The sequence below is a fragment of the Urtica dioica genome, chromosome 9, assembly GCF_054948205.1.
Source record: "Urtica dioica subsp. dioica isolate 48M chromosome 9, U.dioica_male_clone48M_v1_H2, whole genome shotgun sequence".
In the NCBI taxonomy this organism is placed as follows: Eukaryota; Viridiplantae; Streptophyta; class Magnoliopsida; order Rosales; family Urticaceae; genus Urtica; species Urtica dioica.
The window spans coordinates 12,579,870-12,606,266 of NC_142764.1; the positions used below are offsets into that span (position 1 = coordinate 12,579,870).

General features: G+C 41.7%; 2 protein-coding genes across 2 annotated transcripts; one reads left to right on the top strand and one right to left on the bottom strand.

Moving 5' to 3' along the window:
- The first annotated feature begins 7,033 nt into the window (after positions 1–7,033).
- LOC149385016 (deoxypodophyllotoxin synthase-like) lies at positions 7,034–8,433 on the top strand. Its single transcript, XM_089627145.1, has 3 exons — positions 7,034–7,505; positions 7,685–8,006; positions 8,107–8,433. The coding sequence occupies exons 1-3, from the start codon at positions 7,111–7,113 to the stop codon at positions 8,362–8,364; spliced, it is 975 nt and encodes a 324-aa protein (XP_089483271.1). The 5' UTR covers positions 7,034–7,110; the 3' UTR covers positions 8,365–8,433.
- Positions 8,434–23,725: 15,292 nt separating this feature from the next.
- Positions 23,726–25,692, bottom strand: LOC149385017 (cytochrome P450 81D1-like). Its single transcript, XM_089625749.1, has 2 exons — positions 24,718–25,692; positions 23,726–24,432 (listed from the first exon to the last, which is right to left on the bottom strand). Exons 1-2 carry the CDS (start codon positions 25,315–25,317, stop codon positions 23,818–23,820), a joined length of 1,215 nt encoding a protein of 404 aa, XP_089481875.1. The 5' UTR covers positions 25,318–25,692; the 3' UTR covers positions 23,726–23,817.
- Between the last annotated feature and the right edge of the window lie 705 nt (positions 25,693–26,397).

Sequence of the window (26,397 nt, forward strand, 5' to 3'; positions counted from 1 at the left end):
ATAATTCTGATGATGACGCGTTCATTGTCGAACCTAAGATAAAAAAAAAAGTATGGAATACAAACTAAGAGACCTCTTTGTGGCTTATTTATGATGAATGTGTTGGCTTGTTTTGTTTTATGTTTGATACAGAGTAAAAATAAAGACGAGACTTCAGGTGTTACGGCGGCCTCGGAGAGTCCGCCAACACCGATCTCCCGAAAGATAAGTGTCACAAACCCATTTGGATCCTGGTTTGTGACATATCGGTAACGAACAGATTGAGTTCATGACCGATGTGTCACGGACTCACCCACTTTGTGACACATTGGTCATGGAGTGGGCGAGTTCGTGACACATCGGTCACGAGCTCAATCAGTCCGGGCCACATAGTTGATGTAATTGTCTTTATGTAATTGTTCACTAATCATATGTGTAGGAGTGGAAACAGTGTATACCAGATGCCAACATAGAAGGTTTCGGGTTTAACTTCCACGGGGTATTGGACAATTTCCTCACTCTCTTACTCGGCCGCAGCACCGAAACTCAAGCTAGCTTCGTCCAATCATGTTTTGGGCAGTTTGTGGGGCAACCACGAATAGTCCGGTCATCGGCGATTATAAGCCACCTGGTGTTGAGGATCGGGAGCTTCGAGGGAGAAACCAAAGACGGGCTCCTAACTGAGATTGGAGGCCAAGCTCGAGAGCTTACGAAGAAAGACTTCCAAGAGATTACATTCCTCAAAGTCCTTGATGACTACGAGGAATTCAAGTTCGCTAAAACTACACACACGTGGAAATGCCAATGTTGAGGCTACTTAAAATTATGTTTATATAACTGTACGTATGTGATTATAACTGTATACATGTGTTTATGATTGTACGTATCTGTTTATAACTGTATGTATGTGTGTTTGATTGTACGTATGTGTTTAGAACTTTATGTATGTGTTTAGATCTTTATGTATGTGTTTAGACCTTTATATATTGTCTCGAAATCAATTGATTTGTTGCTTTATAAACAATTCTTAACAATAAACCCAACACCAATAAATTTCAAAACATTCAAAACGGAAAATGAAGGAAGTTCTAAACATTCAAGGATAAACAAGAAAACATAAAACAAGATACGTGTCGAATTACAAACCAAACCAATGACCCATCCCTGGAGCCCTCAATTCTGGTGGAATTTGACTATGACACGTAGCTCTATTGTAGCCTACACCTCCACATCGAGAACATTTACGAAGCGGGGCATCAGATTCTCCTAGAGAGAGAATCATTCTCTTCTTAGGTCTACCCGCCGGACGACCTAAGAAGTTAGGCGGATTTACTTTGATCTGTTTGATTTCGTCGGGAAAATTCCATGACGATTCACTTCCTTGAGGATAAATAACCCCTGCATACGCCAATTTTCAATACTCGGTCGTGTAGTACTCTGCACAATAGCTCTCAACAGGAAGGTTGCGTAAGCGACAAACCGCAATAGCATGGACACATACAAATAGATCAGTTTTAAATTCTCGACATGAGCACGTCTTATCAATCAAGTTCACTGTCCATGGTCTTTCATCTGTGTCTAAAACGTTGAATTCGTATACTGCAGAAGTTCGGACCTAAAACATAAGCAGAAAATACGGTTATTAACATGGAAATACATCCAATTCGAGACACATGTGTCACAAAATGAATCCAGCTTCGTGACACAAGTGTCACGAAGTGAATCCAGTTCGTGACATATATGTCACGAACTGGATTCACTCCGTGACACATGTGTCACGAACTGGATTCACTTCATGACACCCTGGAAAAATCATGAAATAAAAAAGACGCCATTTTTGAAAACTAATCACACACAAACGCAGTGGAACATATTTCAAAATGAAACAAACACTATTACAAACTGGGGATTCCACAATGGTACAGAACCGTTGCGGAAAGCTTCCACAATGGTTCTGTACCATTGTGGAATCCTCCGCTATGGAATGTTTCCACAATGGTACTCGTCTCGTTGTTGAAATGTCCATGATTTCACAACGGGACAGTCCTGTTCTGAAAAAATTTAACAGATTTAAACACCTCGCCGCGGCAACGTGTATAGTTCGCCGCGGTGAATCTTTCCACAACGGATTATACCGTTGTGTAAAGCTTCGCCACGGCGAAATATACACGTTGCCGCGGCGAAATTGTTCCTGAGAGTTATTTTTACAGTATTCTAATTAAACCTGAAATGAAATTATATATCCAACACCAAATATCCATAACATCCAAAACATATCCATTACATCCAAAACCAAATATATATCCAAAAACATAAAAAAAAAAAAATATATATATATATATACATATCATCCAAAATCAAACTAATATTCTCATTCTATAAAAGTTTGTACGTAAAATACCCTCTCTTCTCGAACGTTTTCTAAGTTATCCGGTGTATATGACTTCTTCAATTGTACGTAAAGTTTGATTGACGTTACTTCGAGCTCCTTCGTTGTCAAGCTTGAAATCCGAAAAAATCCTTATGCGCACAACAAAAAAACATTAGAAAACAAATATTCGTGTAAATTAAATACTTCAAATAACATATAATTAATTTACCTTTTTATCAACTTCCTTAAATCAAATGAGATTTTATTTTTCAAAACCGTCGAAGAACATTGCTTGATCTTTCCAAAGAGCGAAGACAACAAGCATCCAATGATCATTTAAATTGTACGACATCAAATCCAAATCCTTCCATTCTGAATCCTTTCTTTTAGTTGTTTATGGTCTTTTAGTCTTCAATCGAGCATCGTAATTGGAACGTGTTCTCTAGCTAACACGCTAAAATAACTCGACAACTCATCACCCTCCTTATTCATTGGTTGATTTTTTTCATCAAATACTATGTTTATTTTCCTACCAAGAGTTTTACACTTATTAACCTTGGGCATAAGAGTATTTCTTCTTTTCCCGAGACCATCGATATTGGTGGATCTCCGTTTACCGCTAACGGTTCTAGTGGGGGTAGTAGACATAATCTATGAAAAAACAAAATTAAAAATAATCTCAATTCAAACTAATTCCAATACAAACTCAAACCGAAATTCAATTTCAATTCAAACTAATTCCGACACAAACATAAACCGAAATTCAATTTCAATTCAAAACAATTCCCAGTAGGACAAAAAACTTTATCTGGTGCGACGAATGTCGCACCCAATACTTAAAATGTCGCACCTAAAATTTTATTAGGTGCGACATTCGGTGCGACATCGTCGCACCAGATAACCCGTCGTAGAAGGTATTCGGTGCGACATGTCGCACCGAATAAGTACACCTTTAGGTGCGACTTACCGCACATAATGCCCAAGTTATTTTCCTACCAAATTTTATAAAATTGGCGGATAAATTCATATCGGGTGCGACAATGTCGACAATGGCGAGGTAACACGGTGTCGGGCTGGGCAGCGGCGATGAGGCAGCTTCGCTGATTGGCACGGGTTGCGACGGTGGGGGCAGCGGCGGTGTCGACGAGCGGGACTTGTAGTTGGGAGCGGGACGAACTTGCAAAGAGACCGAGTGAGATGACGATAAAGGTGAGAGAGAGAGAGAGAGATAGATGTACCGGGGAGCAGCGGGCGGCGGTGGCTGGACGTGGGGCAGGGGCGGCGGGGCTGGACGTGGGGAAGTGGCGGCGGGGCTGGACGTGGGGCAGGGGCTGGTCACGGCGGCGGGCTAGTCACGGCGGGGGGCGACGGGCTGGTCACGGCGGGCTGGTCGGAAATGCAGAGAGATGAGTGATTGAAAGAGAGAAGGGGAGAGAGAGATAGAGACATACCTTGGAGACGACGGTGGCTGGACGTGGGGCAGCGGGCTAGACGTGGGTCACGGCGGCGGTGGCTAGACGTGGGGCAGCGGGCGGCGGTGGCTGGACGTGGGTCACGGCGGCGGTGGCTGGACGTGGGGCAGCGGCAGCAGTGGCTGGACGTAGGGCAGCGGGCGGCGGTGGCTGGACGTGGGGCAGCGGGCGGCGGTGGCTGGACGTGGGGCAGCGGGCGGCGGTGGCTGGACGTGGGTCACGGCGGCGGTGGCTGGACGTGGGGCAGCAGCGGCAGTGGCTGGACGTGGGGCAGCGGGCGGCGGTGGCTGGACGTGGGGCAGCGGGCGGCGGTGGCTGGACGTGGGTCACGGCGGCGGGAGGTCACGGCGGCGGGGGAGATCACGGCGGAGGAAGATGAACGAGTTGGAGAGAGAGAGACAGTTAGATAGAGAGAGAGAGAGAGAGAGAGGCTGTGGCTCGAGGAAGAAGACGCTCGGGTATTTAAAATACCCTAAACTATTAGGTGCGACAATGTCGCACCTAAAACATATTCGGTGCGACATGTCGCACACAATGTCGCACCGAATATGTTTTTAGGAAACCAAAAAAAATTCGGGAGGAATTTCTTACCGTTTCAATTTTTAAACTCATTAGGTGCCACACTTGTCGCACCCAATAGTATTAGGTGCCACACTTGTCGCACCCAATAGTATTAGGTGCGACAGATCTGTATTAGGTGCGACAAAGTCGCACCGGATAGCACTAATCATCACCGAAATTTTTAGTCGCTTGGAGGACTATCTGGTGCGACATGTCGCACCGAATATGTGCTTAGGTGCGTCATTTAGGTGCGACATGTCGCACCTAATACCCTTCTGCACCCAATATGTTAATTTGTAGTAGTGTCCAGCACAAACTCAAACCAAAATTCAATATAATATTCTAACTCAATTCCAACTCAAAGTCAAGGTAATCAAATATTCTAACTCAAATCCAACATAAACTCAAACCAAAATTCAATTCCACTCATTTTCTACATAAATATCAAATTCAATATTCAATTTCTATATAAATTAGACACAAATAAACAATTCTAACCTAATTTCAACATAAAAATACAAATTAAATAAAAAAAATACTTACCCGAAGTGAAGACGATGAGCATAGGGCGTGATGAGTCAATGAAGTTGTCGGAGATGTGGGTTGTGGTCGGAGGCAAAGTTTGTGGGTCTGTGTGGGGGTGGGTCGGAATGTTTGGTGGGTTTGGTGGGTTTGGAAGAAGGATATGCGGAGAAGAAGAAGGAGGGTGGGAAAGAAGAAGGGGGTGGATAAGAAAATGGAGGGCGGGGGAGAAGAAAGGGGCGGAGAAGAAAAAAGAGGGCGGGGAAGAAGAAGAAGGGCAGAGAAGAAGGAGAGGGTGGCGGGGAAGAAGAAGGGCGGGGAAGAAAAGAAGGTGAGAAGAAGAGAAGGGCGGAGGAAGAAGAGAGAAGGGCGGAGAAGAAGAAGAGATAAGAGAGAGTGAGAGCGGCGACGACGGCGGAGGAAGAAGGAGGGGCAGCGAGTGGGCGTGGGTTGGAGAGAGAGAGAGAGAGAGAGAGAGAGATAGTGGATTTGGGTCGGGGAGAGAGAGAGAGAGAGAGAGAGAGAGAGAGAGAGAGAGAGAGAAGAAGAAGAAGAAGAAGAAGAAGAAGAAGAAGAAGAAGAAGAAGAAGAAGAGAATGAAATTTCTGAAATTTTTGAAAAAAAATCGAGATGGAAGTTTTTAAATTCAAGTCTGCGACATTTCGCCGTGGCCAAATATATACGTGGCTACAGCGAAATGTTTCTACAACGGATTATTGTACCGTTGTGGAAACATTTCGCCGCGGCCAAGGCTTAAGCTCACCGCGGCGAAATGTTTGGTTTTACAATTCTCCCACAACGGTACACTGTACCGTTGTGGAAGAGTTTGGCCAAGGAGAGTTTATGCCTTGGCCGCGGCGAGATTCAACAAACGGGTCACCATCCCGTTGTTTAAACCTTAAAGTTTTTTTGAATTCTTCAACGGGTCAATAGTCCCGTTGTGGAATCATCAAGATTCCACAACGGGACAGTTGTCCCGTTGTGGAAACATCAAGATTCTACAACGGGACTCTTGTCTCGTTGTGGAAATATCATGATTCCACAATGGGACAGCGTTCCGTTGTAGAATCTAACATTTGTAGTAGTGAAAACAATTAAACATGTTCTTATATGCTAAAAATAGGATGGACTTACCAAAATATGTTTGAAGAAGTTTTGGATCTTGGATTTGCAGGAAGAAGAACCTTGGATTTTGAAGTTTTGATGAACAACCTTGGATTTGTAGGAAACTTCTTCAAATATTATTGCAAAATGGGTTTAAGATGAGTTTAGTATTATTGCAAAATGGGTTTAAAATGGGTGTAGGAAACTTACCGTCGGCGAGCAAGATTCCGGCGACCCAAGTGATGAAGAACTCAAACAAGTTTCATGAAGTTCTCCAGTTCAGACCCAAATGAGAGAGAAGAAAAGAAAAAAAATCGGCCAAACTTGGTTTTCAGAAGAAAAAAAACGTAAGTGAAGAGTAAATGAAGAGATGGTAGGGTTGAGGGTAGTAGAGAAAAAATTAATTTCTCTCATCTACCACAAGTACTATTTTTGTTAAGTTTTGAGTTTTGAGCTAAATTTGGTTAGTGACATTGAGATGATATTATTAGTGTCAATTTCATATGATACCATTCAAAGTTTGGGTTCTAGAAGGTATTGGTAAGATTGGTAATTCCTTTCGACAGTTGTGACACATAAGGACATATATTTTGAATAATTTGGACAGAGCTGCTTTTGAAATTTCCATGTGCTGCAGGATTTAATTAAATAAAATTTATATTTTCTTTTGCTTTGAAAATAATAAACTAAAGATGATGGTATTCAAAGTTTGGGTTCTAAAAAGTTACCGGTAAGATTGGTAATTCCATCCGGGTTGTGACACATGTAAGGTCACAGAACTTCAATAACAGGTTTTAATATTTAGATATTGCTTTTGGGTTTAATTAATAAATAATTGATATTGACTTGTGCCTTTCTAGATGATAGAATTCAAAGTTTGGGGTCTAAGGCTATGGTCAGATTGGTAATTCCACTATATAAACAACTTTGACACATCAGCCTCTTTCCTGGGCCATGTTGCCTTTTTGGCGTGAAGTGCCACTTTATAAATTGTCATGGCTGGGCATTCAAAAATCTTACAACAAGTTTCTCAGACACTCGCTCATACTGAATCACACAATATATTTGTTCCTTGAGGAGCTTGTTATTTACAACTTAGCAATGGCTTGCAAAACAATAGCTGGTGATGAAAAGACCAGCCCTATTCAAACTCTAGATTTCTCAAAAGATGAGAACTTTCAACCCGGCTCTCCTTCATGGTTGTCCATGTGCACCAAAGTCCGATCCGCGCTAGAAGAGAACGGATGTTTCATCGTCACGTACGATAAACTTTCTCCGAAACTCACCAATGATGTGTTTAGCCAGTCCAAAGACTTGTTTGCTCTTCCTACGGAGTCAAAAATTAAAAACAAAAGTGACGAGCCGTACCGAGGGTATATCGGTCAAGACCCTCGTATACCGCTCTACGAGGGTCTAGCCATCGATAACGTGACGGAAATGGACGTCGCTCGCAAGTTCATGAATCTCATGTGGCCGGAAGGGAAAGAAAATTTCTGGTACATTGATATAAAAGTGTTTTTAATAATTTTTTCTTCATGATTTTTGCTTTTTCCGCAGCTCCTCGTTTGAAGTGATGTTGTTTAACCACTGATCTTTCAAGTTCTGTTTTGTTAGTAGCAATTTACTATGTCATCAAACATGCACACTGATAAGTACATTCTTGTTATGATTGCAGCGAATCGGTTCATTCTTATGCGACCTTGTTGGCTTCGCTTAACCAAACCATAGTCCGAATGATCTTCGAGAGCTACCATGCAGAAAAGCATTACCCTAAAATGGCGGCTATCAATGGCCATCTCCTCCGTTTTCTTCGGTACAGAGATCCGAGCGATTCGGAGAGCGATACAAGATTAGCAGCTCATACGGACTTAAACTTTACAACGTTCGTGCATCAACACAACCTCGGCGGCTTGGAAATCGAGACCAACGATGGGAATTGGATTGGCCTTGAGGTGGAAAACTCACAAATTCTATTCATGGCCGGTGATACTATGAAGGTATAGCTGTTTTTCTTCTTTTAAGTTTGAACGGCCATGAAAATATATACTAATTTTTTTTTTTTTTTTTGGGGTTACTTTTTCAAACATGTTGTGTTAGGCTTGGAGCAATGATAGAATAAAAGCTTGCAGACACAGAGTGAAACTTTCAGCTGGGAATGGAGCAAGATATTCATTAGGGTTATTCACATGGAACAATGGAGTGATTGAAGTTCCCGAGGAGCTAGTAGATGAAGAACACCCTTTGGCTTATAAGCCCTTTGATCCCAGAGGCTTCGTCAAATTTTACAGTACTACCCCTGAAGCCAAGAAGCACTCAAATCCCCTCAAAGCCTATTGTGGTGTCATCGATTCATGAATACTATTGGCCATAATTTGTATTTTCTTTTTCATTTCTGTTTGCTAATTAAAAACGTCATTTATATTGCGGGCTTTGTATTAGTGTTAAATATATAATAATTCAAGGGTTTTGATCCTACATAGAATTTTCTTTGTTTGTTTACACTAGTACAATTAATAGCATCAGGTGCGACAAAAGTCGCACCTAAAAGCACCAATGTCGCACCTGAAAGTATCATCAGGTGCGACTTTAGATGCGACAAAGTCGCATCTGAAAGTGCGCACCTGATGATATTAGCATGGGAGACGGATGCTGTTGTGTGTAGGCAAAGAACTGTCGCTGAAACGCCTCCATCTGAGCTTGTTGTGCGGCCAACGCTGCTTGTAGCTCGCTAATCACTGGATCTGGAACGCGCGTCGATGAAGAACCTGAGGACGAGCTGTCGTCCTGAGCCTGAGCCAAGAGATACGAGGATCTCAGGATCGAGGGACCTATCCCAACATACCAATCTCGACGTTGCCCGAGAACAGTATCCATCGCGTACTGCTCCGCCTGGTCTATGTCAAACGTTTGGCCTGACTCCGCTGCTTGTCGCTGCATATCCTCGACTTGAGTCATAATTCGCGCCTTCAAACATATGTTAAAAAAATTATTAAGATTATCGAAACTTGATTATTAAGTAATTAACACAAGTAACTTACAAATGCTTGTTGCGCCCAAGCTGTCGTCCAATTGCCTTGATCATCTTGATGTTTTTTCTCCCACGTGTTTAACGCCGATGCCAAAGTCCCATCTTCCCTACTCTGCAGTTCTTATGAAAATATGAGTAATGTATTTATTGCAAAAAAAAATATTACAAAATTAGAATAAACTTACGTTCAAATGTCGATGAGCCAAAAAAGAAATCGACCCTTGTGTGGACTTCGTTTTCTTGTTCTTTGAATTGTCTCTGTTGCGAGTAGAATTTTTCTGCACGTATTAAATTGCGTTATAATTCGATTTCATAGAAGATAACATAATTTTTTTGAATTATACATTACCTTCCAATCGTCAGTTGCGAACTCCTCTATCACCTTCTCCCAATCGTCTTTTTGATATCCTTTTGGGATTTCTTTCTTGGCGACATTCATTTGCCCACAACATTTTCCTAAGAAAGTCCCTGATAATCTAGACTTTTGGTTGCGCCTTATTCGCTTTGCATCGCGAATGATAGTCTGGTCAATCTGATGACGATAGCAATCCGCCGGAAGCAGCTCCTCGGTCTCATCATCCTTGTACACGAAAGTGTACTCGGAATGAAGTGCGCTCAGAATATTGCCCAACATCTGGGGCGTCACTTCGTTCCAATCACGAAGTGTGACCGGGATATGGACTTTCACCAAAGCGCCGACGCGGTTGTTGACTACTCCTACCTTTTTTATTGTTTTTCTTACGTCCTCGTAGAAAGTTTGGTTGATTGGGTCATACCTAACAACTTTCGCACCGGGTACCTCAATCGCTGCTTTTGCCGAAGTAGAGCCGGTTGTTGGTCCCCTTGTTTTCTTAGGACCTTGGGAACCCGGTGTCTCTAGCGGAGACTCATCTCCACCTGCTCCTGAACGGTGTAGCGGAGACTCATCTCCACCTGCATCTGACATCCTGTAAGATGTGAACAATATTAGTAAATAAATATTAGTTTTCTGTTTGAAAAAAATGTGGACGGCACCACGGATTTTATTATTAACAAACCTCACATATGACGGAGGAAAACCGTGGTTACATTATATAGTAAATAAACATACAAAAAAGATATTACTCATTCATCGTCATCTATGCCTATAATGTTAATATCATCTTCTATATCGACATCAACATCTTCTCCCTCAAAAACGACTCGTCTCTCATTTTCATCATCGTCTTCTTCATCATCGTCAACGACAGTCACTAACTCAGCTTCATCGATTTCGTGTCGATGATTCAAACGCTCGATGTTTGACAACTCTATAGTCAATGGGATCGAGGCTGAGTTGGAGGCTCTGCAGCAAAGCCTGGGTATCTCTCGTCCAGGTTTTTCCACGTCGTACCATCCGCAGGATGTCGTAGAACACCAACTTCCCTGACGCGATCTCTTTCGTGCCACTGCATCAGAAGCGACGTGTGTCGAGACGCGTACAACCGCTTCAATCGATCTTTCAGGGGAAAATATCGCAAAATCTTTTGCGGTATCATTTTCCCAGTTGGCTTCCATCTGCTCTCGTTGCATACTGGGCACACGTCGACTTCCGCGAGATCTTTTCAAAATAGGACACAATCGTTAATACACACATCGATCATCTCGTATCCCATGCCAAAACGCTTCAGCTTCGCCTTTGCCTCGTAATGCTTCTCCGGAATTCGATTAACAGCTGGATGAGACTTCTTCAATAGCTGCAAGAGTTCTGTAAACGACTTGTTCGTCCAATGGTTCGTGACTTTGAGGTGCATCAACAAAACCAAGAACGACAAAGAAGAAAACTCTTTGCATCTAGGGTACAATTCTGCTTCCAACTCGGCGAAGAGGTCTTCCACTTGCTCCTCTGCACGCACCTCGCTCTGGGTCGGCTCCGTAGCATCGTCGAAATCCTTGTGATCCCTGATATCCTCCACAGCACCGTGCAATCCTCCTATTCCTCTCTGATATGTTCCTCCGATGGAATCTTCTTCATGAGGAAGGACGACACGCTCGAGCTCGCCGTGATGATACCATTTTGTGTAGCCTGGGGTAAACCCCTTGTTCAGCAAATGATTCCTGACAACCCCGATGTCGTGCCATCTCACGTTGTTGCAAGGTTTGCAAGGACACCGATATTGGGCTTTTTCGTTAGGGAATCTTCTTGCAGCGCGAATAAACTCGTTAACACCGGTTTTGTACTGCAATGTCACCCGATTATTCTCCGTGATCCAATCTCTACTTGGATTGGACATTTCGCTGAATGAGAGCGAGAAATGAAAGTTTGGAAGAGTTATTGATAAAGGACGACGGAGAACAAAATGAAAGAGAGATTATGAATTCTATGTTATTTTGAGCTCGGATTGAATAAGTTGGGAGTTTTTAAACTAATTAATTCGAAACTCTACCGAAATTTCGGCAGAGTTTCCCCTATTATACTGACAAACCAAAAACCTGCAAAATTATTTAAAAACATACACAAACCATCCAGAACTATCCTATAAATTAGCTCAGCCCTAAACCGAACCTCCGTGGTTTGATCACAACATTTATAAATGAAAAATCGAAATAAACAAAATATCACAAACTATCAAAACATGTCACAAACTATCAAAGCATGTCACAAAACTATTTTTCTTATTTAAATTACAATTTCATTACATGTTAAATCAACTACACAAACTTATCACAAATTAATTAACTAATTATAAACTAAGCAAAATAAATGTAATTATTAAACTAATTACAATTTCTAGGTAATAATTTACTTACAATTAATCTAAATTAATTAAAAGCAAAAAATTTAAAAATGTCACAAACAATATATCAAAACATGTCAAAAAACAATTAAAACTTAATTTTAACCTAATATAAACAAATCACATTATTAAACATGTGAAATTATCATATTAATACTAACTAATTTACAATCAATTTAAACTTTTAACCTAAACTAATTAAGTTACACATTATTATTACCTTACATATTTCACATTAATTAACTAACCTAACATATTAACTAACATATTATATATACACTAACCTAACTAACTAATATATACACTAATATATATTTATACACTAATATATATTTATCAACCTAACTAAAAACCTAGTTAACTAAGTAATATATGATTATAAAAGAAAAACTAATATATACACTAACCTGCTAGGACGGCCGGCCGGGGACTCGGGGACAGCGGCTCGGAGGCTGGGAATCGGGGACAACGGCTCGGTGGCTGGGACTCAGAGGCAGCGGGGCCGGGGCTGAGCGCACGGCGAGGTCCGGAGGCACGGGACGACGAGGCTGTGAGTTTAAACACTGATCAGAGAGAGAGCGAGGCAGAGAGGGAGCGAGGCAGAGAGGCAGAGAGGGATTGAGAGAGAGAAATACCGGTTGAGAGGCGGAGAAGACGGCGGAGCGCGGCGGAGCTACGGCGGCGGAGTGCGTCGGAGGCAGTGGGGCCGGGGCTGAGCGCACGGCGAGGTCCGAAGGCACGGGACGACGAGGCTGTGAGTTTAAACATTGAGAGAGAGAGAGAGAGAGCGAGGCAGATAGGGAGCGAGGCAGAGAGAATCGTACCTCGAAACGAGATTGAGAACGAAATCGGCGAGTCTCTCGTAGTCGGTGAGAGCGTTCCAGACGGAATCCACGTCGGCTTGGACGAATGTCTCGGCCTTGACTCGGTAAGACGGCGGAGCGCGTCGGAGTGCGGCGGAGGTGGCGCGCGCGGCTTGGTGGAGGAGCTGCTGGCCGAGCGCAACCAAGAAGGAGAAGAGAGAGAGAGAAGCGGCGGCGGAGCACGGCGGAGGGTGTGGAGCACGACAGAGTTGCAGAACTGGCCGGAGAGAGGGTTTTTTTTTTTAAATCGGCGGAGTGAACTGGTGACGCAGATGAGGCAGAGAGAGAGAAGCGGCGGAGGTGGTGGACAGGGCGGAGCGCGGCGGAGGTGGCAGAGAGAGAGAGATAGGGTTTTTTTTTCGGAGAGCGAGGCGCCGGTTTTGAAATGAGGAAGACGAAGTGCAGACGATTTTGTTTTATAAAAAACCTAACTTTCAGGTGCTACAATGTCGCACCTGATAATATCTTTAAAAAAAAAATCCAGAATGCCACGTCAATCCTGAATGAAATAATGAGGGGGAAGAGTTGGCCCGCTTAAAATTTTGAAACTATCAGGTGCGACGTTGTCGCACCGGCTAGTTTTTATGACTTTCGGGTGCGACAAGTCGCACCCGATACTCAAAAGCAAACAACAAATTTAGCGAAATTTTTAACACTTCGGGTTGACAATCTGGTGCGACTAGTCGCACCCGAAAGTAATTTAGATGCGACTTTTAGGTGCGATTAGTCGCACCTGATAGTCATGCGCACCAGAAAACCAAATTTGTAGTAGTGTTATTTATTAAGTTGATATAAATATTTTTAGCATAGTCCGATTATTATAAACATTCGTCGTAGGTTTGGTAATGCTTTTTAGGTTTTTTAATTGTTGTTATTCTAAAGTAACCTTTTGGGAAGCTGGCAAGAAACGAATTTAAGGGAAAAAAAAAACACAAACGACATTTTATGTTCTCATAACAAAAGGACAATATATCGTTCCTAATCCTACACCACAAAAAAGGAGAAAACGCGCGATATAGAAAGGAACTTCCATGAAGATTATTATTCTTACAAGAAAAACGTTATTTGACATTTATAAGTTTACTCAATCAATTCAATTCAACGTGCTTTTTTTCTCTCCAGGCCTTCCTAGGTGCATCTTAAATAAGTTCAAGTAGGCCGGTAGCTCAATGACACTATTTGGCATAATTTTGTTTTTAAAAAAAATATTGCTGAGATTTAGCTTTTGAAAATAATAATAATAATAATAATAATAATAATAATAATAGTGGTAGTAGTACTAGTAGTAGTGGTGGTGGTGGTAGTGATGGTGGTAGTAGTAGTAGTGGTGGTGGTGGTGGTAGCAGTGACGGAGCCAGGATTTCAATCAAGGGGGGCCAAATTTGAGAAATATTTTTTAGGAGGGGCATTATTGAAAAAAAACTTACAAATTTGGGTCAAAAACATAATTATTAGTAAAATTTAGGGGTAAAATTATAAAAAAGTATAAAAATTTGAGGTTAAAAAAATAATTTTCAAAAATTGAGGGGGGGCATTTGCCCACCCTGGCCCCCACCTAGATCCGTCACTGGGTGGTAGTAATAGTAGTAGTAGTGGTAGTATTAGTGGTAGCAGCGGTAGTAGTAGTAGCAGCAGCACCAGCGGTAGTAGTAGCAGTGGTAGTGGTAGTGGTAGTGGTAGTGGTAGTAGTAGTCAGTGACGGAGCCAGGTGGGGACTAGGGTGGGCCAATGCCCCCCCTCAATTTTTGAAAATTATTTTTTTAATCTCAAGTTTTTATACTTTTTTATAATTTTACCCCTAAATTTTACTAATAATTATGTTTTGACCAAAATTTGTAATTTTTACTTCAATAATGCCCCTCCTAAAAAAAAATTTCTCAAATTTGCATCCCCTTTATTGAAATCCTGGCTCCGTCACTGGTAGTAGTAGTAGTAGTATTAGTAGTACAAATTGCGATCATCCATCTAATATTTAGTGAAACATTGTATAATAATGACTTAATTTGAATAATACATAAACTAACTATTTAAAAAAAGGGTGGTGTTAGTCATGTTTGTGGATGGGAGCGTGGATTATTGCTAGCAGTGGAGTGAATAGCAATAAATGATATCTTATTTTTTTATTGCTCACACGTGAGATTTGGGTGAAAAACAATAATATGGTTTACTTATACAAATTGTGAGCTCAAATCTTTCTCTTTCCTTCTTCTGTATCTTCTTCTTCAAAAAATATAAGAACTCCAGACCATCATTGATAACCTGTAAAAAAAAAAAATTGAAGTTTAGTATTTTGTTCGATTCTCGACGGAAAATAGGAGAAATTTAACGCGCGAACATCAAAAAGTGGTCGGAAGTCGTGGGAACTGGGAATCGGACTGGATTACCCCGGTTTTCCCAAGAAAATCCGGTTTTGTAACAAATCGTATCGGGACCTCTTCATTTTCCGGTTTTCGGCCGGTTCCCGCGAGATTTCAAACCTTGGGCCGAAGTAAATTAAATCAAGTATTTTAGTTAATTTAATTTACTTTGACCTGACCGAAGTAAATTCAATTAACTGTCTTACTTAATTTAATTTACTTCCGCTTGATGGACTATTTTTTTTGTAGAAAACTGTAAACGTTTTAATAATTATTTAGAGTAATTAGCTGTTATTTATTTAATTTCTAGATAATTATTAGCGGTTAGTTAGTTCCTAGTCTATAGGCTGAGTTATGGTTACGTTGTTATTTTCTCATTCTATAAATGTAGACCGTATGGCTTGTTCATATATGCAAAATATATTTTCTCCAAACTTACATGGTATCAGAGCATTAGGTTCATCATCACGATGGAAACCAATAGCCCTAATTCATCTTCTCAATCACAAAACACCTCTTTCCCTACCTCACAAATTAGCCCGATAGTAAACCACCAATCTTCTGTTCATTCGTCTATGCTCATTACTGGTCATAGACTGAATGAAAATAATTATTTGGAATGGTCTCAATCTATCAAACTAGCAATTGACGGAAGGGGAAAACTGGGATATCTAACTGGAGAAATCAAGGAAAAGAAAAGCAGTGATGATGGCTACAATACCGATGATGGCTACAATACCGGGAGGTCAGAGAATTCCTTAGTGACACCCTGGCTTTTCAGCTCAATGGATGCATCAATTGCTAAGCCCCACATGTTCATGAAGATAGCGAAGGAAGTGTGGGATTCCATTAGAGAAACATACTCAGATCTTGAGAATTCCTCTCAGATTTTTGAGTTGAAGACGATGCTCTGGCAATCCAAGCAAGGAGATAAAGATGTCACAACTCATTACAATGAGATGGTGTCTCTATGGCAGGAACTTGATCAGTGCCACGATGATGAGTGGGAAAAGGCAAGGGATGGTGTCTCTATGGCAAGAAGAGAGAGGAGAATGACAAAGTCTACATGTTTCTAGCAGGAGTCAATCGAAGCCTAGATGATGTGAAGAGAAGAATCCTAGGAAGGAAGCCTCTGCCCTCAATCCGAGAAGTATTCTCCGAAGTCAGGCTGGAAGAAAGCAGAAGGAAGATCATGTACAACAACTCAGGGCAGAATAATGAAGTTGAAGACTCATCAGCAATGTTTCTCAGAGGGGATGAGAAGAAGAAGTCGTGGTGTGATCATTGTAAGAAGCTGTGGCATACAAGGGAGACCTGTTGGAAGATTCATGGGAAGCCACCAGGGGCAGGGAAGAAGAAGTCTGAGAAAGCTCTCCAAACTACTGTGACTGAAACTCAAAAAGAGCAGCAAGTCAATTCCAAGCAGCCTACCTTCACAAAGGAACAGATAGAGCAACTTCTCCAACTCCTAACAGCCCAGAAAAATTCCAACCTAGACACTCCTTCCTGCTCTTATGCCCAAAATGGTAAAATTGTATCATTTTTTTGTTACGGAAAATCAAAAAATTGGGTCATTGACTCAGGTGCAACATACCATATGACCTCTATTTCAAACCTATATCTCTCATATAACCCCGTGCAGGAGATAAGAAAGTAAGAGTTGCTGATGGCTCTCTATCATCCATTGCAGGAACAGGAAATATCAAACTTTCCCCTTCAATTGATCTTTCTAAAGTCCTACATGTTCCAAACCTGTCCTGTAACCTTGCCTCTGTTAGCAAATTAACCAAAGAGCTTCAATGTTGTGCTAAATTTTATCCCTCTTATTGCATTTTTCAGGATCTGGCATCGGGGAGGATGATTGGCAGTGCTAGAGAGGAAGTTGGACTCTATGTCTTTGATGATGGGACTGAATCGAATAAAAGAGGTAAAAGAAATACTTGTTTGCAAACTATTTCTTTTTCCAGTGATAATGAGTTGTATTTGCTGCATTATAGATTAGGACATCCTAGTTTTTATTATTTGAAAATATTGTTTCCTAAGTTATTTAATAATAAAGACCCTTCATTGTTTCACTGTGATATGTGTGCATTTGCAAAACATCATAGAAATTCTTATATTCCTCATAATTACAAACCTACTAGTCCTTTTACTCTTGTGCATAGTGATATTTGGGGTGCATCTAGAGTATCTACGCTAAAAGGAAAGAGATGGTTTGTAACAATCATAGATGATCATACAAGGGTAACTTGAGTGTTTTTGCTTAAGGAAAAATCTGAAGTAGAAAATGTGTTTAGGAATTTTTAAACTATGGTACAAACTCAATTCAATACCAATATTAAAATGGTAAGAAGTGATAATGGCCGTGAATATTTTTCTCAAAATCTAAACAAATTTTTTTTTTTCTGAAAAATGAATTATTCATCAAAGTTCTTGCATAAATACACCTGCTCATAATGGAATTGCTGAGAGGAAAAATAGGCATTTACTTGAAGTAACTCGTACAATCATGTTTTCAACAAAAATTCCAAAATATCTATGGGGAGATGCTGTTTTACATGCTACATACCTAATTAATCGAATGCCGTAAAAAAGTTTAGGATTTAAGACTCCTATTAACACTCTTCAAGACCGCTTTCCAACAAACAGGTTAATTAGCTCTCTCCCTTTTAAAAATTTTGGTTGCACAGTGTTTATTAAAAATCCTGACAAAACAGCAAGTAAATTTGATCCTAGAGGAACAAAATGCGTTTTCTTAGGAATTTCTTCAACACAAAAAGGATATAAATGTTTTGATCCGACAACAAATAAGATGTTTGTAACAATGGACACTAATGTTTTTGAAAATCAACCTTTTTTTACTACTCATCTTCAGGGGGAGAATTTAATTGAAGATGTAAACAATGTTTTGCAGAACAATGAAAATCTTGATTTTTTTGACATTAATCTAGATGTGCATCATACTAGAAACCTAGATACATCGGAAAATAGTCAAGAATGGGAAAATAATGGAATAAAATACAACTGAAACAATATTTACAAATGATGAGATAAATACAACTGAAACACGAGAAAAAGAAGAGCAACAGATAAGTAAGTTCTTTGGCAAAATTAATGAGAGAAGAATCCCAAATCAAAGACTAGAAGAAGTCCTTGACCTTGCACCTATCCATGAATCTGACTCGATGGCAGCAAGTGAAAAAGGTAATAATTCTATTGAAATCAACTAACCAATAGCTCTCAGAAAAGAAAAAAGATCATGTGCCAAATACCCGATCCCAAATTATGTCTCTTATTCTAAACCGTCCTCATCATTTGCAACCTTTACCTTTAGTGTCTCCTCTATTACTGTCCCCTCAACCATACATGAAGCTCTATCTAGACCTGAGTGGAAGAAAGTTGTTTTGGAAGAGATGAATGCACTTGAAAGGAATCAAACATGGAAGATTGTAGAGATGCCCAAAGACAAACCAGCAGTCGGTTGTAGAAGGGTTTTTCACTCCTAAGTTCAAGGCAAATGGAACACTGGAGAGGTACAAGGCAAGATTGGTCGCCAAAGGTTATACACAGACCTATGGAATAGACTACACTGAAACTTTGGCACCAGCTGCGAAGTTGAAGACCGTAAGAATTCTCTTATCTCTAGCTGTTAACCGAGATTAGCCACTTCAACAGTTAGACGTGAAGAATTCTTTTCTAAATGGAAAGCTTGAAGAAGAAGTGTATATGAATCCTCCTCCGGGATTTGAGAGCAGTTTTGGTTCAAAGGTGTGAAAATTGGAGAAAGCATTGTATGGACTTAAACAGTCTCCGAGAGCTTGGTTTGACAGGTTCACTCAGTTCGTAAAGAGGCAGTGATTCAAACAGGCTCAACCTGATCATACACTCTTCATGAAGTTTTCAAGTAAGGGGGAGATTGCAATATTGATTGTCTATGTAGATGACATTATCCTTACTGGAGATTACTATGAAGATACTGAAAGTTTGAAGAAGAAGCTGGCTTATGAGTTTGAAGTTAAAGACCTGGGAAAGTTGAAGTACTTTCTCGCCATGGAGATAGCTCGATCAAGGGAAGGAATTGTTGTCTCACAGAGGAAGTATGTCCTGGATCTTCTTCAAGATACAGGAATGAGTACATGCACGCCAGCAAATACTCCCATTGATCCGAATCAGAAGTTGGGAGATGTTAAAGAGGGAGTTCCGGTCAATATCCAACAATATCAGAGATTGGTGGGAAGGCTGATCTATTTGGCACATACAAGACTAGATATAGCATTTGCAGTCAGCATGGTCAGTCAATTTATGCACTGCCCATATGAAGAGCATCTTGAGGCTACCTACAGGATTCTTAGGTACTTATAAAGCTGTCCAGGAAAAGGACTACTCTTCAAAAAGGGCAACAACAGAACAGTTGAGGCCTTTACAGATGCAGACTATGTTGGTTCTGTTACTGATCGAAGATCCACTTCAGGCTACTGTACTTATGTGTGGGGAAACCTAGTGACTTGGAGGAGTAAGAAGCAGAACGTGGTTGCTAGAAGTAGTGCAGAGTCAGAATTTTGGTTAGTTAGTTTCTAGTCTATAGGTTGAGTTATGGTTAAGTTGTTATTTTTTCATTCTATAAATGTAGATGCCGTATGGCTTGTTCATATATACAAAATATATTTTCTTCAAACTTACATTTTTTTTTAATAAAATGAAACTTTGATTAAAATCTTAAAAGAAGCTATGAGATTGGCTAGTTACAACAAATTCTTCTCTTAAATAAATACCATTAAATCTTCATTTTTTGAGATAGTCTATAATGCTAGACCCACCCATCTCTTAAACCCGAACTATACTAATTTAGAGAATCTAACCCGACCCTACCCCAATGTTACCCCCACTCACAATCACACCCCTACAACAAAATCCCTAGCTCCTCACAAAATATATTTGTCGCCCCTCCCAAACCCCTCATCTCAACCTTGCTTCTCTCTAGGGTCCTCCAACCAGAAACCTAACTACCCAAAGACAACGTGGAAGAGGATCGCGAGAGGGAAAGGCTCCACCCCGCAACCGCAAAGCTCTCGAAAAGTTATCGACCTCATCGAGACCTTCAAGGAAGATAAAGCTTAGAGGAGCGAGGATGATGTTTTCATCTCCAAAATTGGATCGGTGGAGGTTGTCGCATAGCCCCGTCAGGTACAATGAATTGCTTCGCTTGGAATGCTCGGGGTTTGAGGATCCCCGAGTCATTTTGTAAGCTTAAGGGCGTATTACACAGCCTCTCCTGGGGTTTGGTTTTTCTCTACAAAACCCAACTTTGTGGTAGCGGGCTCGTGACTTTGAATCTCGTGCGGGATTTTCGAATTGCTTCGCCATTGACAGCTGCAAACAAAGTATGGGTCTCTTGTTACTTTGGCACACTTATAAGAGATTCGGTGTCCGTAGCTTCTCTCGATCATACATTAACTCCATCATCACTAGCCCAGCCCAATAGATTCTAGCGCCTAACTGGGTTCTGATGTAACCCTTTTCAAGACTCGACCATCATTCCTGGAGCCTTTTTTGACGTCTTTGTGATCTCTCCAGCCTTCCTTGGTGTTTCTTTGGGGACTTTAATGAAATTCTCAACTATGGTGACAAGGTTGGGGGCTCCTATAGGTCGTGACGGGGTAAGATTGATTTCTATAACTGCCTTGATGATTGCGAACTACGTGACCTGCCTTTTCATGGGAGAGCACTTGATATGGGACAATGGATAGATATGGACTCCTAACATCCGCGAAAGGCTTGATCGGGTTGTGGCAAATCAAGCTTGGTCCGATCTATTCCCCCCTCTCTGGGGTCACGAATATTGGTTTCCACGGCTCTGATCAATACGTCATCCAAGTTTTTCTTGATCCTCAGATGCGAGCGAGCCCTCACCGTGCCTTTTGCTTCGAACCTTGGTGGTTCAAGAAGGAGGAGTAAGCTGAGCTCATTACTCATCACAGAAATTCTTGAAGCCACGTAGGAGACAGTAGCTCTCTGATTGCCTTCCTTTCAAGCTGTGGCGACTCTCTACTAGAAACAAATATCACGAGTCAACTGGCTGAGGGACGGGGACGCGAACATAATATTCTTTGGCTCTGAGCCTGAAGAATAAAAACAATATCAGCGACTTAGAGGAGGCCAATGAGGTGTGGACGTAGAACCACAAGGACATTGTTCGTATAGCCAAGGCGCACTTCTCCGACATCTTCTCCTTGTTGCAAAAAATCACAACACAAGTGCACGTATTGCTCAAGTAATATAGTGTACGTGAAGTATGAGTATCGATCCCACGGAGACTTGCAATTTTAGCAATTATATTAACTTGACGTGAATTGATTCCAAAGTATTGGCAAGTGAATAATACAATTAAACTAAAAATAAACAAAGACAAAAAGACAATTAATCAACAAAAAAATAGCAAAATAGCCAATTTAAACGTTTGGATTTAGCAAAATAGCCAACGTTTCGTAAATCTTAGGTAAATAGCCACTGTATTTTATTTACAAATGTATTTTTACAAAAATACCCATAAATAAGTTTAATTTTTTTTTTGGGTATTTATGAGTATTTTTGTAAATATACGCTTGTAAAAAAGCATAAATAAAATGTAGTAGCTGTTTACCTAAGATTTACGAAACGTTGGCTATTTTGTAAAAGCAAACGTTTAAGTTGGCTATATACCTAATGGAGCCATTAATGAAACCAGTTTGAACAAAGAGAAAAAAGTAGGAACACGACTTACCACGAACCGACTACGTTGACTATCCATATACGTTGTTATCTCACTAATAGTTTTCTCTCTGCGAGAATCAACAGTGCTCCCTCTTATTTCTGGCGATCGATTTTGTGTGGCAGTGACGAATTAGAAAAAGGCTTACGTTGACAATTTCACGATGAAAATCACATCAATCCATTTGCTGATTGCTGGCTGTCTCGTCGACCGAGTCTCTCTCCGATTACCACTGACCACCTCATAGGACCAATCTGCGGGTCAACACCATTCTCTCAACCCCCATAAGCCTCTGCTCCTCCTCGGAATCGGTGATATGGCACTACGACGACTCTAGAACCTACACGGTGAAATCGGGCTACTGCCTCATCTTGGAATCCCCCTCATCGGCACCGTCCTCCTCGACAGACCCGAGCATATGGAAGTCTTTATGGGGTATGTCCGTGCTTCCGAAGATCAAGATTTTTCTGTGGCATCTTATCAATAACACGCTGTCAACCTTCGAGGCTCTTGTGCGAAGACAATCTCATGCTCCCGTTCGTGAACAAGATTCGGCTCTTATGAAAACACCCTACACATTTTCCTTCGTTGCCAGCCATTTGGAAAATGTGAAAAGGGACCAAGCTCTGAGACCGAGTCCTGGCCAATATAGTCAACATTATAGAAGCTCTTGTCCTCGATATCTAGCATCAGATCTCGCGCAGTGAATGTGAGCACTTTTTAGCCATATGCTACAAAGTTTGGTCAAGCATAAACTCCTTGGTGCACAGTGGAACTCCCACTCCAGCTCCACAAATCCCGGAGGTAGCTAGCTTGCGGTTGCTTGACTTCTAATCGGTACGGAAGACTCCTGCTCCAAACCGCGATACTCAACCTCATTCGATGCCCAAGTGGACTCCACCCCATGCTAGAAAACTGAAGCTAAACGTCGATTCCACCATTCCATTTTATGACTCGGGGACGGGATTTGGGGGTATCATAGGGACAATACTAGCGGAGTGATTGAGGCCTTCTGTAGTCGCCTATAAAATTGGTACGATCCCCTTGTGGCAGAGTCTCTCACTCTCAAGGAAGGTCTCCTCTTTGCGAAGACTCGGAGCATTACCATTGACATCGTCGAGAGCAATTGCCAATTGCTTATCAAGGCAATCGGCTCGTGATATCCCCCTCTTGCTATAGAGCCTATCATCTACAATATCCGCGCTCTTCTCGCGGAGGCTGGAGTCAGTACAAGCATCTTTGGCCGCCGGGAATGCAAGGAGATGGCCCATATCCTTCCCAGCTCTTCTTTTAATTACACCAACGCTGTTTGTTGGTTGATTGAGTGCCCGTCTTGTATTGAACACGTCATAATAATCGATTTGGTTGACTAAATTAATGATATGCTCGCTCAATTTTTTAAAAAAGAAAACATGTTTTTACATTTAATCTTTTGATGGGATCTCTACATATATAGTCATATAGAAACTTAAGTTTTTCTATATAGCCGACTTTTGATAAATTTAAGCAAATAGTAACGAAATTTTATTAATAAAAACAAAAAGATGTTAGTAGCAGTAAATAATCATTAATAATTTCAAATAAATCATCAGACTACAACGGAATGCTAAAAACGACCAAACAATATAACATCATTATAATGACTATTTACTTAAAATTTACAAAACATTAACTATGTATTAGTTCATATTATAATTTTTTTTCTTTCCTTATATATTTTTCTCTTTTTTATTTTTTATTTTCAAAGTCACTAATTATTATAATATATTTTCAATATAGACAACTATTTCAATATATTTTTCTAATGGGCCTACTATCTTAGATTTATCATGAATATGCATATATATAATTATTAATTAGAATATCATTTTTTAGTCCTTTTATATATTCATATCAATTTGACTAAATAAGGTGATGTTTTTAAAAATAATATACCAAACAGATAAAAAAAAAAAAAAAAAATCATGGGAAATCATTTATTTTACGAACACAACCTACAAACAAAAGTAGGACAATGTATTGATTCCTAGTCCGACTCTCCGCAGTCACGGTGAAACTATAGCAGTTCCCTGAACACGGGACGTGGCTTGCACAGAGCCTCCAACGGGACAGCCTTGGGCATCGTGAGTCCTCTGCCTTCGCTCGTATCAACCAGAGACTCACCAACTCTGTCCCAGTCGAAGCACTGAATCATGGACCCAAGAGCCAGTCCAACAACGCGCTGAGCCAGCCCAGCCCCGGGGCAAGCCCTCCGCCCCTGCCCGAACGGCATCAGCTTGCGCCCCAACTCGCCCGCTGGCACCGCCTCGAACCTCTCCGGTCTAAACTCCTCTGCATCGTCGCCCCAGAGACCGGGGTCTCGGTGGATTGACCACGCGTTGACCAGCACGGTGGTGCCGCCCGGGACGCTGAACCCTCCCACCGTGATGTCCTCCGAAGAGAAGTGGGGCACCAGAAGCGGGGCTGCTGGGTGGAGACGCAGCGTCTCCGAGATTATGCTCTGCAGGTACTCCAGTTTTGGGACATCTGATTCCTCGATCAGACGCTTAGGACCGACTTTTTCGTCTATCTCTTCCCGGGCCTTCTTCAACACTTTTGGGTGGTTGATGAGGTTTAACATCGCCCATTCCAGCGTCACCGACGATGTGTCCGTCCCCGCCAGCAACATAACCTTCAATATCATAAATAATAATTAGAAGAGCAGCTTGATATGAGGACTATATTCAGTTCTAGAGTCAAATTAAGTTAACGACTGCATGGACAAAGCCCTAAATCATTTTTCATTATTTATTAAAATCTATGAATTTCTTATACCTTGCTGATATGTTGCAGTTGATTACTGTTTGACTATATTAAATTGATACGTACGGTACATTTTTTTTCCCAAGACACCTAAACTTTGATAAAATACTTGTTAGTCGTAATATAAACAAAAGTGATGGAAGATTATATATACCAGGACAAGGCCTTTGATTATGGCATCAGTGTAGTACTCAGGCTGAGACTCCTGGAGAGAGAGCAGATGGCCAATCATGGTGTTCTCTGCCTCTTTCTTCCCCCGAAAACGGTCAACCAGAGACTCCAAGAGCTCGTCGGCCTCCGCCCCCAATCTCCTGACCTTTCTCTCGTATCCCCCGCCGAACAACCTCAAGACCGGCAAGAACTCCCCGGGGTTGGCGACACCGGCTGTGGCCACGACTCTCTTGATGACCCGCCTGAACGCCGCGCCCTGGTCCCAGTCCGCCGCGCCGGCCACCATCGTCATGATCACGTTGAAAGTGGTCTCGGACAGGAGCGGCCTCATCTCGACGGAGCCGCCTCCGGCAGCGGCGGCGGCCAGGGCGAGAAGGAGGCGGCGGACCTCGGCGGCGCGGGAGGAGGAGAAGGCCCTGAGGCGCGCGTTGGAGAAGATCTCGAGGGCGGCGATGCGGCGCAGGTTGCGCCAGTGGTCGCCGTACGGGGCGGTGGTGACTGTGGTCTGGCCGTACGCGAGGTGACGGCTCAGCAGCATCGGGGCCGGTTGGCGAGCGCGATGTCGTTCCGGCCGGTGAAGCATTCCTCCACGGCGGCCGGAGAAGAGACCAGCACCGCCGGCCGGGACCCGAGGCGGAGCGCCACCACCGGGCCGTGGGCGTCCGCCAGGCGCCGGGCCGCGCGGTGGAGCGGGGCTCCCAAGAGGTGGAGGTGCCCGATTATTGGGAGTGACCGCGGGCTGGGAGGCTGGCTTTTGCGTGGCTTTTTCGTAAATTTTGAGGACGCGACGAATATGATGTAACTTAGTGTCACACTCGCAATCAGACACAGTACTGTGAGTTGTGATGAAGACTTTTCCTCCATCATGGATATGATTTGGTTCATTAATTCTTCCGTGTTCTGGTTTATAATTCTATGTATTTATTGAGCTATCGTTTCTGGCCACATATGGGAACAAGAATACCAACGGATACTGCCTTGGATCTATTTATACCCTTATCTAGTCTCAGTCACTCACGTGGGACTCATCTACACGTGAGATTATTACCTTTTTTGGCGGTTTAGTCTGTGTACGTCATTGAGTGCGCATATATTTTCTTCGTTTGCATCAGCAAGTGCGTGGTATGTTATTATCAGATTTACGGGTAGATCTCTAGCTCGTACAATAAAGTAAACCAATTACCGAAGAGTATTGATGACAAATTAATATTTAAAAAACTCGTACAAATATATATCATTTCAAGAAGAAAAACGACCTCAAACATTTAATGATTGAATATAGTAGATCCCACTCCACCCGATAAGAGTAAAAAAAAAATTATAGCTTTTTACATATTTATTAAAAAAAATTATGTATAGTAACTTATTTTTCAAAAATTTGAGGCATTTTTTTAAGAAAAATTTGAGGAATTTTTTTCACAAAATTACGGGACTTCAGGCCATTGCTTGAGTGCATGAACCTCGGACTGGTCCTGATCTTACTTATGCATTCAAAGTTAACAACGAGGAGAAAACGACTCTCGAATACTTCCTTGAAAAAGTCACCACTAGGGAATCCAAGCCCGAACGTAGTTATGCGTGTTCCCTGTGCCCCGAGGAGCCCGACATCCTTCTTCAACAATTGTCCCCTAGGGACGCCAGAGACGAGGGAATCAAAGCTTAA

Excerpts from the sequence above, each read along its gene's own strand:
- LOC149385017 (XM_089625749.1), bottom strand. The coding sequence starts at position 25,317 with ATGCTTCACCGGCCGGAACGACATCGCGCTCGCCAACCGGCCCCGATG. Across the intron at positions 24,433-24,717 it reads TAATCAAAGGCCTTGTCCTG|GTTATGTTGCTGGCGGGGAC; the intron begins GTATATATAATC and ends ATGATATTGAAG.
- LOC149385016 (XM_089627145.1), top strand. The coding sequence starts at position 7,111 with ATGGCTTGCAAAACAATAGCTGGTGATGAAAAGACCAGCCCTATTCAA. Across the intron at positions 7,506-7,684 it reads GAAGGGAAAGAAAATTTCTG|CGAATCGGTTCATTCTTATG; the intron begins GTACATTGATAT and ends TTATGATTGCAG. Across the intron at positions 8,007-8,106 it reads TGGCCGGTGATACTATGAAG|GCTTGGAGCAATGATAGAAT; the intron begins GTATAGCTGTTT and ends ATGTTGTGTTAG.